The sequence below is a fragment of the Scyliorhinus canicula genome, chromosome 26 (assembly GCF_902713615.1).
Source record: "Scyliorhinus canicula chromosome 26, sScyCan1.1, whole genome shotgun sequence".
NCBI classification, from domain to species: Eukaryota; Metazoa; Chordata; class Chondrichthyes; order Carcharhiniformes; family Scyliorhinidae; genus Scyliorhinus; species Scyliorhinus canicula.
In genome coordinates, this window is record NC_052171.1 from 9,256,624 (window position 1) to 9,274,153 (window position 17,530).

General features: G+C 45.3%; 1 protein-coding gene across 4 annotated transcripts in view; it reads right to left on the bottom strand.

Moving 5' to 3' along the window:
- The window catches only part of tia1 (TIA1 cytotoxic granule-associated RNA binding protein), a 52,957-nt gene that overhangs the window by 9,274 nt on the left and 26,153 nt on the right, over nt 1-17,530 (bottom strand). For all 4 annotated transcript variants that reach the window (XM_038785672.1, XM_038785670.1, XM_038785671.1 and 1 more), the window contains exons 5-9: nt 14,948-15,035; nt 4,880-4,955; nt 2,294-2,402; nt 1,810-1,905; nt 113-197 (exon numbers count right to left, since the gene is read on the bottom strand). In XM_038785672.1, the coding sequence (XP_038641600.1) occupies nt 113-197; nt 1,810-1,905; nt 2,294-2,402; nt 4,880-4,955; nt 14,948-15,035 (454 nt within the window). The remainder of the gene's footprint in view (nt 1-112; nt 198-1,809; nt 1,906-2,293; nt 2,403-4,879; nt 4,956-14,947; nt 15,036-17,530) is intronic.

The following is a 17,530-nucleotide window of genomic DNA, read 5'->3' on the forward strand; positions in this document are numbered from 1 at the left end:
TGAGAGGCTTGACGACAAGCAATATGCATGCCTGCTCTCTTCACCAGCCATTGGCTCTCGGGGAAATTGAAAATCGATTCCAAATGCTCATGATTCACGGGCTGAAACCTACCGTACAAACGAATATCCTTTCTCAGGAAACACTCTGATCTCCATGATCTGTCCAAAGGGGGAAAACGTCTGGCGCATGAGTTGCTCTGAAGAAGACAAATGTTCATTTTATATGTCATACTCAACCAACACTTCAGCAATAGATTAATTAATGCACATCAAAAACCCTCGCCATACTGTCAAGGAGGTAGGCCACGCTAAAGGTAGATGAGCTTCAAGATCAGGGTTTTACTTTGCTGGGCAATAGCCCTTACCTCGAGTTTGAACCGACAGCTCAAACTTACTGGCTGCACGCTTTCTATATTTGCTTCCTTTAACAGACCCCATCACCTAGTGAGTTTGGACAGTCCCATTGAGCATGGGCAACCTGGGCTATCTCCAGAAGACTGCTTATTTGTATCAAAATGGTATTTATATACTAATCTTTATTGGCGTCGCAAGCAGGCTTACATTAACACTGCAATGAAGTTACTGTGAAAATCCCCTCGTCGCCACATTCCGGCGCCTGTTCGGGTACACAGAGGGAGAATTCAGAATGTCCAATTCACCGAACAAGCACATCTTTTGGGACTTGTGGGAGGAAACCGGAGCACCCGGAGGAAACCCACGCAGACACGGGGGAGAGCGTGCAGACTCCCCACAGACAGTGACCCAAGCCAGGAATCGAAGCCAGGTCCCTGCCGTTGTGAAGCAACAGTGCTAACCACTGTGCTACCTGTGCCGCCCTTTTGTGATGTCAATAATAGAACTTCACACGCAGCAGTAGCTGCTCTCAGTTAGATTCTGTGGCGCACTATTGAGCAGGGACAGTTTTATGCGATGTCACCTGTTTGGGAATATCTGATGCTGACCGCTGACGCTTCCTTTCCAATACAAGGAATACCACCGCCTGTAAGTTCCCCTCTGAGCCATCGCTGCCCCAATTTGGAAATATGCCTCTGTTCCTTCACTGTCCCTGGGTCAGAAATCCTGGAACTCCCTCACCAATAGAACCCTGGGTGTACCGACACCACACGGACTGCAGCAGTTCAAAGCGGCGGCTCACCACCGCCTGCTCTAGGGGCAATTAGGGATGGGCAACAAATGCTGGGCCCAGCCAGCGATGCCCACATCACGGGAAATAATTTTTAAAAATTGGGGCAGCAGGGTAGCATGGTGGTTAGCATAAATGCTTCACAGCTCCAGGGTCCCAGGTTCGATTCCCGACTGGGTCACTGTCTGTGCGGAGTCTGCACGTCTTCCCCCTGTGTGCGTGGGTTTCCTCCGGGTGCTCCGGTTTCCTCCCACAGTCCAAAGATGTGCGGGTTAGGTGGATTGGCCATGCTAAATTGCCCGTAGTGTCCTAATAAAAGTAAGGTTAAGGGGGGGGGTTGTTGGGTTATGGGTATAGGGTGGATTCGTGGGTTTGAGTAGGGTGATCATGGCTCGGCACAACATTGAGGGCTGAAGGGCCTGTTCTGTGCTGTACTGTTCTATGTTCTATGTTCTAAAAATTGGCACTTTATTCCAGGAGTTTCAAGAGGTGTACTGAAATGTGCTGTTGGTGCTAACTAACGCGCATAAAGGTGATCAAGAGCATGCCAAGGGAACAGGACCAATTAAGTGGGTGGATGAAGGACTGGCAGACGTATGATCATGCTGATAATGCTCCCCCACAACAGCCGTGGAGGTCAAACTCAAATTTCAGCCAAGTGTTACCTGTAAGTCCAACCGCTATGCCACCGCAGTAAACAGTACAGTTGCTGGGACTGGACTGGTTGACAACTTCCTCATAAGAGAGCTGTTTGGTGCTCGCTGCAGTAAAAGGAGGGAAGGGAAAGAAATGGTGCACAGATCAAACAAAATGAAAAGATACAGGCGGCTCAAGGTTTTAACGGTCGTTTTTTTTTGTTGTTGCGGAGGATGCGTGGAATTTCACCCATGTTGTCACGGCAACTTATTTCATCCAGGAAGTGATGGAACCCGTGATTCCATCACCAAGTGTCACCGGCTGACTCAATAAAACCACGTTGGTCTTCTGGATAAGACGCATAGATGCTCGCGACTGAGGCGAGCAGTCCGAACCATTCGTCCGCTTTACACACATTCTGGGGTTGCAAAACCCAAAAGCTTTCAAACCGCCTGCCATACGCCGCCTCTTGGCAGCGATGGCATCTCCCTGCACGCTGCTGACTGAACTTACGCTCTGAAGTACTCTTTGGGGCTGGAGGCTTGCGGGTAGCCCAGTTTGTTCGGATCTGCCTTCCTCCAAGCCACTGGCCTCCCATCTGTTGAATGGCATTTTCGGCGTCCTGAAAAGGGGAATAAAGGTTCAGTAAGCGGATGAAATAGCCAAAATGCTCACGAGTCAACAATATAACAAGGTATCAGCAGAGAAAATCTGTGGGCGCTCTTCATTAAAATGTCAGCCACCTCAATTCCTCCATCTCCCTTCACGAACTTCTAATCAATCCTCAAACAACCGTCAACTATTTAAAGACTCTCAGCAACAGCGCCCATCAGCCCATCTTTTGCTGTGATGTGGAGATGCCGGCGTTGGACTGGGGTGAGCACAGTGAGAAATCTTACAACACCAGGTTAAAGTCCAACAGGTTTGTTTCAAAATTCACCTGAGGAAGGAGCAGTGCTCCGAAAAATCATCTTTTGTTGTGCATGGAAGTATTCTGCCACTGGTCTTCATCTCCAGCAAGAACTAATAATAATCTTTATTGTCACAAGTAGGCTTGCATTAACGCTGCAATGAAGTTACTGTGAAAGGCCCCTAGTTGCCACGTTCCGGCGCCTGTCCGGGTACACAGAGGGAGAATTCAGAATGTCCAATTCACCCTAACAGCACGTCTTTCGGGACTTGTGGGGGGAAACCGGAGGAAACGCACGCAGACACGGGGAGAACGTGCAGACTCCACACAGACAGTGACCCGAGCCGGGAATCGAACCTGGGACCCTGGAGCGGTGAAGTAACACTGTGGAGCACCGTGCTGCTCCAAACAACATCCTCACTGCAATACAAATCCCAAAGTGCTTCGCCAAGTTGAAAGAGTGCAGAATTGGGCAGTGGCTATGGCAAGAGGGATAACCGAGAACAAGCTCAAGGTTTTAAATTAAGACTTTTGATAAAGGGCGTCAAATATTTAGGCAGGGCATCCAAAAGTGTCGGTCTACAACTGCTAAAGACTCTGCCAATGTTGGGCGGCACGGTGGCGTAATGGTTAGCACTGCTGCTTCACGGCGCCGAGAACCCGAGTTCGATCCCAGCCCCAGGTCACTAACCGCGTGGAGTCTGACATTGTCCCTACGTCTGTGTGGGCTCACTGGATTGATTTCAGAGATGAGGAGTTTGTCGGTTGAGGAGAGATTGAACAGTTTAGGCCTATGCTCGCTAGAGTTTAGAAGAATGTGGGGAGATCAAATTGAGATATACAAGATGATAAAAGGTACGGATAAAGTAGACGTGGAGCTAATCATAGAATTTACGGTGAAGGATGCCATTCGGCCCATCGCCAGTCCTTGGCAAGAGCACCCCACTTAAGCCCACATTTCCAACCTGTCCACATAACCCAGTAACCCCACCTAATGTTTGGACGCCAAAGCAATTTCGCTTGGCCAATCCACCTAACCTGCACATCTTTGGACTGTGGGAGGAAACCGGAGCACCCCGGAAGAAACCCACGCAGACACGGGGAGAACGTGCAGACTCCACACAGAAGTGACCCAAGCCGGGAATCGAACCTGGGACCCTTTAGCTGTGAAGGAACTGTGCTAACTACCGTGTTACCGTGCTTTCTCTTGTGGGCATTCTAAAACGAGAGGTCATAATCTTAGAATAAGAGGTAGCAAATTTAAAACAGATTTGAGGAAAAACTACTTCTCCCAAAGGGTTGTGAATGTGTGGAATTCGCTACCCCAGAGTGCGGTGGATGCTGGGACAGTGGGTAAATTTAAGGAGAAATTAGACAGATTTTTAATTGGTAATGGGTTGTAGGGTTATGGAGAATGGGCAGGCTGGTGGAGTTGAGGCCAGGATGGGATCAGCCATGATCACATTGAGCCTGTTAGGCTCAGGAGGCTAAATTCCCAACTCTCACTCCTAAGTCACGTGTTCTAGGGAGGAGATGCTCTGGCTGATTTCGCAATCCAGCTCTTGGTCTGTAACATTGTAGGTAGCAGATGAGGAACATCTCAGCCATGATAGAATGGCGGAGCAGACCCGATGGGCCGAATGGCCTCATTCTGCTTGGGTATCTTATGAACCCAAAGATGTGCAGGGTAGGTGGATTGGCCACGCAAAATTGTAACAAAAAAAAAAAAGAATTGGGTACTTTAAATCTATTTTAAAAAAGACTGCTGCCAAAGATGGAGCCCCAGATGAGTATCGAGAAAGGACAAAAGACAGAATGTTGGGTGTGGCAGATGAGGGGGGGGCGAGGGCGTATTCAAGGTATCACTGCAACAATGTGGTATTCACAGTAGTTTGTGTGTGGCTCTCAGACAAATTGAACACTTAGGGGCTGGTTTAGCTCACCAGGCTAAATCGCTGGCTTTTAAAGCAGACCAAGCAGGCCAGCAGGACGGTTCGATTCCCATACCAGCCTCCCCGGACAGGCGCCGGAATGTGGCGACTAGGGGGCTTTTCACAGTAACTTCATTGAAGCCTACTCGTGACAATAAGCGATTTTCATTTTTTTTTCACTTGGGATTTCCTAGCTGACAAAGCGACCGCCCACATCGCTGGGCCGTAACCTACCCAGCAGGAAACGTCCACACTTACCCATTTGTTGTAGAAGGACACAAAGCCATACCCTTTGGATTTCCCTGTTGCCAAATCTTTGACCACTCTAGCATCGCTGTAAACACAAATGGGTGAAACACAATGAATAAACAGGGCTCCTGGCTGGAGTACGCCTACTATAGAGAATAAAAAAACAGGAACGACACACACACACACACGCACACACACTGCTTGCTTATTATCGTCAACTCATCACGTCTCACCTTCGATAAAGGGACCGCTTATTGCAAGAGTGCCGTATTCTACCAAGCACTTTTCTCCCTCTCCACTACAAAACGTGCTACACGCCTTCATCTGCTACATCTCGATTTGCTAATTACTTTTTTTTTTACAGCATTGTTAACTTTAAGTGGCAAACATGCAAACTGTCGCTGAGCTAGCTAACGCTCTTACAGAATTTTGTTTTCTTTTTGTTATCAAGCTATTCAAATAGTTTGTAAGTTCATTCATTTAAAAAGAAAAAGTAAAACGTCTGCTAGGCATGGTCAAAGCAGCTATTCAGAGTTGAGAGAATCACCAGGCCGAATCGAAAAGGAAGAAAAACATTGCAGATTGCAAAGATTAACCAAATGGCTTTCCTTAACCATGCACATTACTTAGTCCTTGTCGCCAACATGTTTTCTACCTATTCTTAAAAATACAGTATATGAAATAGAAAAAAAAAACTAGAAAAATAAAAAATAGGAATTAAAAGGCATACATCGCCTGTTAATAATTCTTTTAGTTTCTCGGTAGGGTCAATTCGTTACCCCCTTTTTGGACTGTGGGCAGCTGTAAATTTTGAGAAATTGAGATTTTCAGAAACGGTTGCAAATATTCAGAGAAAGTGAAAACACTAACAAGACACTGTACTTCCAAAAGCGTTAACAGAACTACGCAGACTAGCATCAACATACGAAAAGTGCATTATATACAGGCTAGGATCGGATCTAGATCAGACCAAAGAATTGATCGAGAACTATTTTTTTTTTAAATAGAGAGAAGGGGGGAAACAAACAATTATATCTGTATACAAAGACAAAAGGAAATAAGAAATCTACAACTGAGAGAACGATTATCCATTGTGACAGTCCCTTGCAGTTAGCCATGGAAATCCTGTCCATTCTTCAGACATTCTGTAAAATAACCAGAGCCCTATTATTTGCAACTGATTGTAACTGAACTGTGGCGAATTTTCCTTTCCCCACTTATTGCCAATTATGTGGATCGTTTGGTTTAAAATGTTTCTCAGGCAATTTGTTAATTCAAAAGTAATCCTGTCAACACACTTTCAAAAGGATTCTACTGCGAGGATGAATAAAGAGTTTTTCTTTTAAACCTTTGGGCGTGAAGGCTTTGGTCAACATGTGACATGCGTCTGTATTTGTTTTTAAAAAAAAGGATTTGGGAGTTCACGTTTCATTTGAGATCACCACGTGAAATGCCAACTCTGTATGTGGATCAAGAGTCGAGGACACCAACTGTGAGGACGCGTGCTGCTTATTCTGGGAGGAGTACTGTGTCTCCACTGCTCCCATCGCTTCCAACCCCAAAAGCAGTCAAAACCTGCCTTCTTTTTGTCGGATCACATAGATCGGATTTATCCCCATCTCTCAACCAAGAAAAAGTACCACCGCGCACATATCTTCGAACGACGGGCGGCACAGTAGCACAGTGGCTATTAGCACTGTTGATTCACAGCACCAGGGTTGCAAGTTCGATTCCTGGCTTGGGTCACTGTCTGTGCGGAGTCTGCACGTTCTCCCCGTGTCTGCGTGGGTTTCCTCCGGGTGCTCTGGTTTCCTCCCTCAAGTACCGAAAGACGTGCTTGTCGGGTGAATTGGACATTCTGAATTCTTCCTCTGTGTACCTGAACAGGCGCCGGAATGTGGTGACGAGGGGATTTTCACAGTAACTTCATTGTAGTGTTAATATAAGCCTACTTATGACACACATAAAGGTTATTATAAAGGTTGCGAAGCAGCAATTGCGTTGCAACATGCGCAATTCTTTTATGCACAGAATGCATCTTTTCACAATTCTCCCGGCAGATTGCCAACGCTGCACAGTCCCTAAGCAAGAGGTGGCTGCCTGATCTGCAACGCCTCTCAATCCAACTCGCAAGAGCCCGGGGGACTTCCGAATGCATCAGTAAAGAGATCATTTCCGTTTGCCGCCCACCGACACAGCCTGGTGAGTTTAGGAAGAGAGTGGCCTGGGTATCAGCGACTTCTTTCAGCAGAAGGCCACGCCCTACACTCCACTGCTACAAGCTGAGGGACACCGCTCCGAGCTCCACACCCGCAGGCACAAGGTGTGGTACTCACAGTGACGATGCACAACAGACAGAAGCCTCCATTCGGAAACAGGTTGTGCAAAGTTTGCATACTACCCGGATGCCCTGCATCACAATCCATTTGCATCAGAAGCCAACGCTTAACAAGCCAATCAAGAGGGCATTAAACCTAACCAGCAGCAACTTTACCAGCAAGCCTGGTTGCCGCAAGAAGAGGGTTCGCTTCCGGGCCACATCCATGTAGGTTAACAAACAGAAACATAAATCCATGACACTGCCACAAACTGAACGGATGAAGATTTGACATGATAACATGCTCGTCTTGAACCTAAGACCGTAATGCTGTTCCAGAAGCTAATTTCACTTTTTAAAAAAATTTTAGAGTAACCAATTTTTTTTTTCTAATTGAGGGGCAATTTAGCGTGGCCAATCCGCCTATCCGGCACATGTTTGGGTTGTGGGGGTGAGACCCACGCAGACACAGGGAGAATGTGCAAACTCCACACGGTCAATGACCCGTGGCTGGGATTGAACCCGGGTCCTCAGCGCCGTGAGGCAACAGTGCTAACCACTGTGCCGCCCACTAGTATCACATTAATAAGCATCAATAAGCTACAACTTTTCCACAGAACCGAATGGCCTCCTTCTGCACTGTATGTTCTATAGCACAGACTCTCATCTTCAGAACTATCCCTCCTTCAAAATGACAACCATTCTCTTTTGCAGCAAATCAACTTGTGGCCATCCCGGGGTTGAAGTGGCAGTTGACACAAAATAAAGAGAAGGCTGCGAAGCTTCTGGAACCGCAAAAAGAAATGCAGTAGCAACGCAGTACCACATTAAGATGGAAGTCCATGAAATTAAGAGGAAGATGGGCGGTGAAGAGACGTAACTGGATCAATGACAGGGAAGTGGTGGTGTTTGGGGCACGATGGCACAGCGGTTAGCACTGCTGCCACACGGCGCCGAGGACCCGGGTTCGATACCAGCCCCGGGTCACTGTCCGTGTGAAGTTTGCACATTCTCCCTGTGTTTGCGTGGGTCTCACCCCCACAACTCAAAGGTATGAAGGTAGGTGGATTGGCCATGCTAAATTGCCCCTTAATTGGGGAAAAAATAATTGGGTACTCGAAATTTAAATAAGTCATTCATATAGAATATTATCGGGGGCCGATTTAGCTCAGTTGGCTGGACGGTGAAGCACAGAGAGGCCAACAGCGTGGGTTCAATTCCCGTACCGGCTGAGGCCTCCTCTTCTCAACCTTGCCCCTCACCTGAGGTGTGATGATCCTCAGGTTAAAACAGCCCCTCAAAGGAGAGCTTATGGTGACTTTAACATAGGATGTAAATAATTGAGGGCCTGATGCTGATCCCTGTAGCACCCTACTAGTTACAGTTTGTCAAGCTGAAAGTGACCCATTTGTCCCAACTCTCTGTTAGCTAACCAATCCCCCATTCACGTTAATATATCACCCCGAACATCATCTTATTGAATGTCTTTGGTAATGCAAATACATGACATCTACCGGTCCCCCTTTATCCACACTGCTCATTACATCCCCAAAGAAGTCTAATAAGTTTGTCAAACAAACTTTCCCTCGCATAAAACCAACTGACTCAGTTTGATTGTATTTTGAATTTTCTAAACATCAAACATTGCAGCATTTTCCCAATGATAAATGTTAAGTTGCTATCAAATTTAACTTTGCGAGGGCTCCATGATGCTGCCTCGATATCAAGGGCAACCATTCTCACCACACCTCTTAGAATTCAGCTCTTTTGTCCATGGTTGGACCATGAGGTCTAGAGGTGAATGACGCAGCTGGAAGCTAAGTTGATCACTGGTGAGCAGGTTCTTGCTGAATAAGTACCACCTTGATGGAACTCTCAATGGCACCGTCTATCTCTTTGCTAATGATTGGCAGCGTTGAATTTGCCCTGCTTTGTATGAACAAGACATGCCTGGTCCATTTTCTCGCATGTCGGGTATATGCTCGTCGTGCAAGTGTACTGGAACAGCTTGGCTACAGGCACAGCTAGTCCTGGAGCACAAGTCTTCATCAATATAGCTGGAATGACACCAGATTAGAGAGCCTTGTTCTCCTCAATCATTTCTCGGATGTCACGTGCAGTGAATCTAAGCCGAAGGCTGGATTCTATGTTGCTGGGACTTCAGGGGCAGGCCAGGATGGATCATTCACTTGGTTGAAACGAGAGTCGCAAGCACTACAGTCTTGTCTTTTGCATTTAGGTGCTACTCTCTGCCTTTATGAGAATGGAATTAATCATGGAACCTCCTTTTAATTGTCCACCACTATTCATGGGCGGCATGGTACCACAGTGGTTAGCACTGCTGCCTCACAGCGCCAGGGTCCCAGGTTCGATTCCCGCCTTGTCTGTGTGACTGTCTGTGTGGAGTCTGCACGTTCTACCCATGTCTGCGTGGGTTTCCTCCGGGTGCTCCGGTTTCCTCCCACAAGTCCCGAATCACGTGCTGTTAGGTGAATTGGACGTTCTGGATTCTCCCTCAGTGTACCCGAACAGGCGCCGGAATGTGGCGACTGGGGGATTTGCACGGTAACTTCAATGTAAGCCTACTTGTGACAATAAAGATTATTCTGACTGGATGCGGCAGTTCTGCAGGAAGTTGTGTCAGTTGGGTTCGATGCATTGTTTGTGTGATTGCTCAGCTTTAACCACAGCACACGGCTTCCGCTGTTGAGCATGTTTGTAGCTCTGTAAAGGAATAAAGAGTTATGGTGTTCGTGCGTGAAAGTGGAGCTGAGTCCACAAAAGCTTAGCCATGATCTCATTGAATGGCAGAGCAGGTTCGAAGTGCCAGATGGCCTACTCCTAGTCCTTATGTACTGCATTCACACAAGATTGGTCAGCCCCGCCATTTTAGATGACGCTGCTCATAACATCCAGGTAGTAACAGTAAGTTATGGGATATGTCAGGCCGTGAGGTTAAATAGTAGTGGCATACAATTCAGCTGCTGCCAATGCCCAGTAGATGAACGCCCAATTTTGAGCTGCTAGATCTATTCCGAATCTATCCCACTTCGCATGGCAATCATACCACACAACACAGCGAAGAATGTCCTCAGTGTCAAGGTAGAACTCTACAAAGTTGATCCGGTCAGTAACAAAACAAAAAGCACCTTACATCCAAATTAATATGCCGATGAAAGAACTGGATGAGCTATTTAGGGTTAAAAACAAAGGATAATAATACAAAAGCAAAATTATTAGACTACGAACTTGATAAATAACTGGTTGGGTCTCAGCCGCCATTTTATGGACGTGTCCCACACTTCAGAAAAGATGAGAGTAGTCTTCGAAACAGGAGTTTTACCAGGGAGGAAGAGAAGATGTTGGGTTTGGAGGTGGCGTAATGGAGGTTTACGGTCAGGTTTTATTGGAGTAAACAGGGAAAGCCTATTTCCTCAGGTGGGTGGGTCAATAACTCGAGGTCCGGGATTAAAAATCATTGGAAAAGATCAAAAGGGCAAATGAGAAATCTTTCAATCCGTTCTGGAGCCCTGAAATGCTCTACCTGGAAAGATGGCAAATGCGGGTTCCTTCAATAACTTTAAAAAGGAAATTGGACAAGCGCTCCAGGTTGAAGAACTTCCAGGGTCGCTAACGACACATGGAGGTGCTGCATTAAGCATGACTACTCTTTCAAAGAGCTAGCAGACCAGAGGGGGCCAAATGGCCTCCTTCTCTGCTGTCAGTTTTCATGATTCTATGAAGAGTCAGTGGGTCTCACAGAAAGTGGCATTCTAGCCTGTCACCAACTATATATAAGGCAACGTTTGGTTGCTTCCTTAAAGAAAAAAAGAGAAATTGCCCAAGAAACATAAGGAATTGGTGAACCCAGCTGGCACAGTCTACGCAACATGTTAAAACCTTTAGAGTATCAATGAAAATGAACTATATTGTACTTACCTGCACAGAAAACTTGAAAACAAAAAGGTTTAGAAGAGTACAGCAAAGTAACAGGTATAGAGTTACATTAAACAAGGAGAATGTTATTTAAAAGGCGAAAAAATAAATCAAAAGCTAAGTAATTTGTGGAGATCAATTAACGATTCTGTGCAGACTTTACATACACCTCAAGAAACTTTCTTAATTGTTCCTGACGCAACACGGTCGCAGCTTTCGTGGCACTTTGAAACTAATGTAGATTCGTGTCAAATATTGACTCCTGCTGCTTAAAACGAGGGCAAGAGAATTTTTACCTTTCCAAACGGACTCAATTCCAGTTTCTGGAAAGTTGTCGAGATTCCACGCCACACACTGCTCACAACAGCTAGCTACGATTTTGCACAAAAAAAAGGTAACACACGCATGGAAAGTTGACCCCTCTACATCGGAACACGCCATTGGTCGTCCCTCGGTGATTGGGCCACCATTAGTGGTCATGGGGAGGTTCAGCAAGGCTAACCAGCAGAATATGCTTTGCCAACACCTACTTGCCACCTGAAGAACATTAGGACGTCCCCAAAATGTTTTTTTTCCCTTGAAATATAACCGCTGTTGTTACCTCGCAAAATGCAGCGGCCGATTTGCTCAAAGCAGGGTCCACAAACAGCAAGGAAGTAATTTTTTTTTTTATTCATGGGACATGGGCAATGGGATTTATTGCCCATCCCTAATTGCCCTTGAGGGAGCAGTTAAAAGTCAACCACATCGCTGTGGGTCAAATGTAGGCCAGACTGGTTAAGGACGGCAGATTTCCTTCCCGAAAAGACATTAGCCAACCAGATGGAGTTTAACGACAATCGACAGTTTCATTTCATTTCATAATTAGACTTTTAATTCCAGATCTTTATTGAATTCAGATTTTACCATCTGCGGTGGTGGGATTTGAACCTGGATCTCCAGAACATTAGTCTGGGTCTCTGGTTACTAGTCCAGTGACAATACCACTACGCCACCGCCTCCCCCATGTGAAAACCACCTATGATAGTGATGCCGTATCAGGGACAAATATTATCCAGAACACTGGGGGAAAGCCTCTTCTTCGAAATAGAAAAATACCCTGGGGTCTTCGATGTCCATCAGAGAGGGCAGATGTCTCAGCCTAAATAGCTGGAGTTCAAAAGTCTACATTTGAAATGCGATAGTTAATTCCCTACTCTAGGTTCTGTATGTGAGATTCAAAAGCAACTCACTGTGAATCTGGGCCCACTGGGAGCTACATGAAGACCACACCAACCCACTGCATTTGGATCCTGAACAACCCAACAGGAGAATTTATCTTTCGTGCTACTAGTCCAGGTCCCAAGAGTTTCACTTTGAATTCCAAACTCTTCAAACACACCAAACTATCCAGCCTTCTGACGTAGACTTTTAAGTTACCTGGAGGAGTAAACCCACAGATAATACGCCTCTGATATATTGAACTCAGCGCCCAACACAAATCCTTTGCACAGTCTACAGCCAGTGACAAACTCCTGTATATTTCGGCAGTTGCTGAGTTTCAAAGTTTTATCGAGCAGGACAAATCAAAGAATTGAAGAGCACTGCAATGCTTGATTCTAGTTGAAAAAATATTTGAGCCCCACTATAAAATATTACACAGGCAAGAGTGGCACAGTGGTTAGCACTGCTGCCTCACGGCGCCAAGGACCCGGGTTCGATCCCGGCCCCGGGTCACTTTCTGTGTGGAGTTTACACATTTTCCCAGTGTCTGCGTGGGTCTCAACCCCACAACCCAAAAAGATGTGCAGGGTAGGCGAACTGGCCACGCTAAATTGCCCCTTAGTTGGGAAAAAAAAAGAATTGGGTATTCTAAAAATGTTTTAAAGTGCTTTAAATATTACACAGGCTCTCCCCATGTCTGAGTGGGTCCTACCCCCACACCCCAAAAATAAATGTGCAGGATAGGCGGATTGCCATGCTAAATTGGAAAAAAAAAAGAATTGGATACTCTAAATTTATATTTTAAAAAATATTACACAGGCAGAGGCGACAGGTGGCGCAGTGGTTAGCACTGCTGCCTCACAGCACCGAGGACCCAGGTTCGATCCCGGCCCCGGGTCACTGTCAGTGTGGAGCTTGCACATTCTCCCCGTGTCTGCGTGGGTCTCACTCCCACGACCCAAAGATGTGCAGGATGGATGGATTGGACACGCTAAATTGCCCCTTAATTGGGGAAAGAAATGAATTAGAAACTTTAAATTTGACTAACAAGGGAGAAATGAAATTGTCTGAGAAATCTACCCAAACTACAGTTTCTCCACCCCTCGCGCACCAAATAGGGCTGTTAGCATATGGCTTTCCACTGGAGTGACCTTACAGAAGCTTAAACACGATAAAGGCTTTTGTGGACTCAAGCAGCTTTCAACTATCCATTGTAAAGCACATTTATAAGAAACTGCGAATGATTACTCTTGGACTGAATTAAACACAATATAGGGGGCTTCAGGATACTGTATAACTGAAAAATGTGAAGTGAAGGCACTTCTAAAAGGTAACCACTAACACAAACTTTTTTTTAAATCTCGAAAACTGTGATTTACGGCCTTTGAACACGCAGAACGATTGCGCGAGCGACCAAGTTATTTAACCCAGCTCCAGCATTGTATAGCTAGTGCCTGGATGAAGCAACAATTATTTAAACCATTGTTCTTTCAAATAAAAGGACCAGCTTACGTTTCTCCAATTAGCCAAAATGGTATGAAGAAGTTTTTAAGACCCTCACCAGCCTGATTCACCCAAGCTTTTCAGTGTCAATTATTCTCGAAATCTGCGGCAAGGACGACAGAAACATGCTGTCTGAATATGTACAGTGGCATGTTAGAAAATCAGGAAAATCGAGCAAATTAGCTGCCGTGCAGGAGCTCCAGAAACTCTTGTTTTAAAAACAAAACGATTTAAAGGATTGACCACCCTTCTCAAGAGGAAAGAGAGGCCGTATCTTTTGTTGGAGTCAAAGAAGTTTGGAGAGGCTTAAAAATTGATCTTTTAAGCTGTTCATTCCTTCAAAGCACGTACTCAAAGATAGCTCACCATTTTTTCCTCATAATAGACGTACTTTTGTTTTTACTTCAGCGTCTCTGCACAGGTAAAATAGCAAGTTGCTCAGTTGAAGGGAAAGTTCTCAAGAGCTCAACAGTCTCTTTCATTCGCACGTCTCAAAAGGATAGAATTTAACAGGGGAAAAATTGTTCATAATTTTCATGCACCGGACATTTTTGAGACTATTTTAAAAATGTGCACGTTTCAGCCTGAGTTTTAAAATTTTTTTAGAATGCCCAATTATATATTTTTTTCAAATTAAGGGGCAATTTAGCGTGGCCAATCCACCTAACCTGCACATCTTTTGGGTTGTGGGGGTGAAACCCACGCAGACGTGGGGAGAATATGCAAACTCCCCAGTGACCCTGGGGCCGGGATTCGAACCCGGGTCCGCAGCTCAGTGAGGCAGCAGTGCTAACCACTGCGCCGCCCTTATCGAGTTTAACCACAAAGTATTAAGATTACACATGCAGTAAAACTCAAAATATTGTGTAAAAACTGCCCCGTAAAAGGTGCCAACCAACCACCATGGAGGTGGGTGAATCGAGACGGTGTGCTTGCTTACAGTAATGCAGCCTTTTAATTGACATTTAATAGGGAGTTAAGAGGGTTCTGATGATGGTATGGATGCCACTGCGTTCCAATTCACACAGAAGCACTGAAACGATCACAAATTGATGCTTCAAACATTATTTAACATTTTAAAGTCAGCAGAAGAAAATCTCTCACTGAGGTACACTTACGATATTCTTCCAAATGGTGCAAAAGCTGCTTTTATATCTTCTGTGGTGATTTCTGGGCTCAAGTCGCCAACAAATACGTGGAAGTGATCTGTTGAAAATTGGAGATGGTTCATTTCCAAAATTAAGCGAAGACAAAAAGCTTACGAGCGTAAAATGTCACTTGGGTAGTACAGAACATGAACACTGCTGAGAGGTTCTGTTGAATCACGGTTGGCCGGTGAAAGATTTTACAATTTTAGCTCTGGATACTGCAGAAAGGAGAGACATGCTGCTGGAGCTTTTATGTCTTGCACCCATCAGGACAAATGCAAGAATGCCAAATTTCAAACCATCACATAATTTTATATCACATGTTTGAGAAGGCATTTGACCTGATGGGTGCAAGGTGAAAAACTTCAGCAACACGTCTCTCTTTTCAGCAGTATTCAGGGCTAAAATTGCAAAACTTTTTCCACAGCCCAATAGAGATTGAAAAGAACTTCACGGGAAATACACAGGAACAAAAAAAAACAAGAGCAAAATGCACTTGTGTGCATTAGGGCACACAGATGCGGGAATACATATTCAACCCTCTAAAAGCTCTTCCCTTTGAGGCCTGAGCTTGAAACACAGGTTTTATTATTTTTAATTTTTCTAACTAAGGGGCAATTTAACGTGGCCAATCCACCTACCCTGCACATCTTTGGGTTGTGGGGGTGACCCAGACAGACACAGGGAGAATGTGCAAACTCCACACGGATAGTGACCCGTGTCCAGGATCCAGCCCAGGTCCTCGGCGCCATGAGGCAGCAGTGCTAACCACCATGCCACCCCCTGGGCTTTACTAGTTCCTGACAGTAGACCAACAACAGCTACAACTTAATGGCGTACAAGGTGATCAGTCCATTCCGGCATCATTCTTGGCAAATACATTTTGTTAAAAGGCAGATTTGAATATAAATGACAATCCTAATTAGGTTTTGGCACCGGATGCTTTACCATTGGATCTGATTATGTGCTCAATAGGCTCACTTGGTAGTCTAATTATCGCAATCTGCAATCGGAATATGCTAAAACTCCCAATTTGTCAAGATTGTAGATGCCAATGTTTATGACACAGCTGGAACAAGGACAGATGCTTCACACACTTGAAAATGATGCTGACCATAACACTCAGCCAGGATACATTCCAAAGAGGTTACCTTATTCAAAAGTAATAGACAGTATTTACAAGTCAATGGGGCGACTTCAAGAAGTTTATGGGTACAAGAATGACATTGCAACACTTATTTGGAATGCCTAACAGGTATTAACTACAGGTGGATTATAATGGTTCTTCAAATTCATGATTTCCATCTCATTAAGGAAGTCTGTAAATGAGTCCAGTTTATTCGAACAAAGTGAGCTTCTGTGCTTTGTCGACAGAGGGCGGTTCTTGGTTGGGAAAAGCTCTCTTTCTTGTGGCCCACCTTGAAGTGGAACTGTTAAGAGCAATAATGGTAGGGGTTGAAAAAAGGCAACAGCATGTCACGGTAAAAAGTTCCATCTTTTTGGTGGCACAGTGGTTAGCACTGCTGCATCACGGTGCTGAGGACCCGGGTTCGATCCCGGGTCACTGTCCGTGTGGAGTTTTGCACATTCTCCCCTGTCTGCATGTGTCTCACCCCCACAACCCAAAGATGTGCACAGTAGGTGGATTGGCCACACTAAATTGCGCTTTAATAGGAAAAAAATAACTGGGTATTCTAAATTTATGGAAAAAAAGAAGTTCCATCTTTTCTAGTGACAGCGTTTAAATTTCAGATTTACGTGTCAATGAAATGGCCCACTCATGGATATAAAAAACTCAAATGACGTAAAGCAACACGCAGACTTCTGGCAAACATATAATATTTAATGCAATTGGAAGGCATGTATTGATTAGGAAAAGTCAGCTTGGTTTTATCAGAGGGAGGACATGGCTAACAAATTTGGGCAGCACAGTACTGTTGCTTCACAGCGCCAGGGTCCGATTCCCGGCTAGGGTCACTGTCTGCCCGTTCTCCCCGTGTCGGCGTGGGTTTCCTCCGGGTGCTCCGGTTTCTTCCCACAAGTCCCGAAAGACGTGCTTGTTGGGTGAATTGGACATTCTGAATCCCCCCTCAGTGTATCCGAACAGGTGCCAGAGTGTGGCGACTAGGGGCTTTTCACAGTAACTTCATTGCAGCGTTAATGTAAGCCTACTTGTGACACTAATAAAGATTATTATTATATTTTGAGGAAGTGACAGTGTGTGTGGATGAAGGGATGTAGTCTATCTGGATTTTAGCAAAGACTTTGACAAGGTCCCAAATGGGAGACTGATTGAGAAGGTTGCAGCACATGGAATTCAAGGAAACGTGCCAAAACTGGCTTAGTAATAGGACACAAAGGGTGGTGGTAGAAGGCTGTTTGAGTAACTGGAGGCAGGTGTCCAGTGGCGTATCACAGGGATCAGTGCTGGGTCCCTTATATGCATACAAATGATGTAGACAAGAACGTGGGAGGAATGATAAGTAACTGCAGACTGGTGGGATGGTTAACAGCGAAGAGGGTCGTAGGTTACAGGAAGATATAGATGGATTG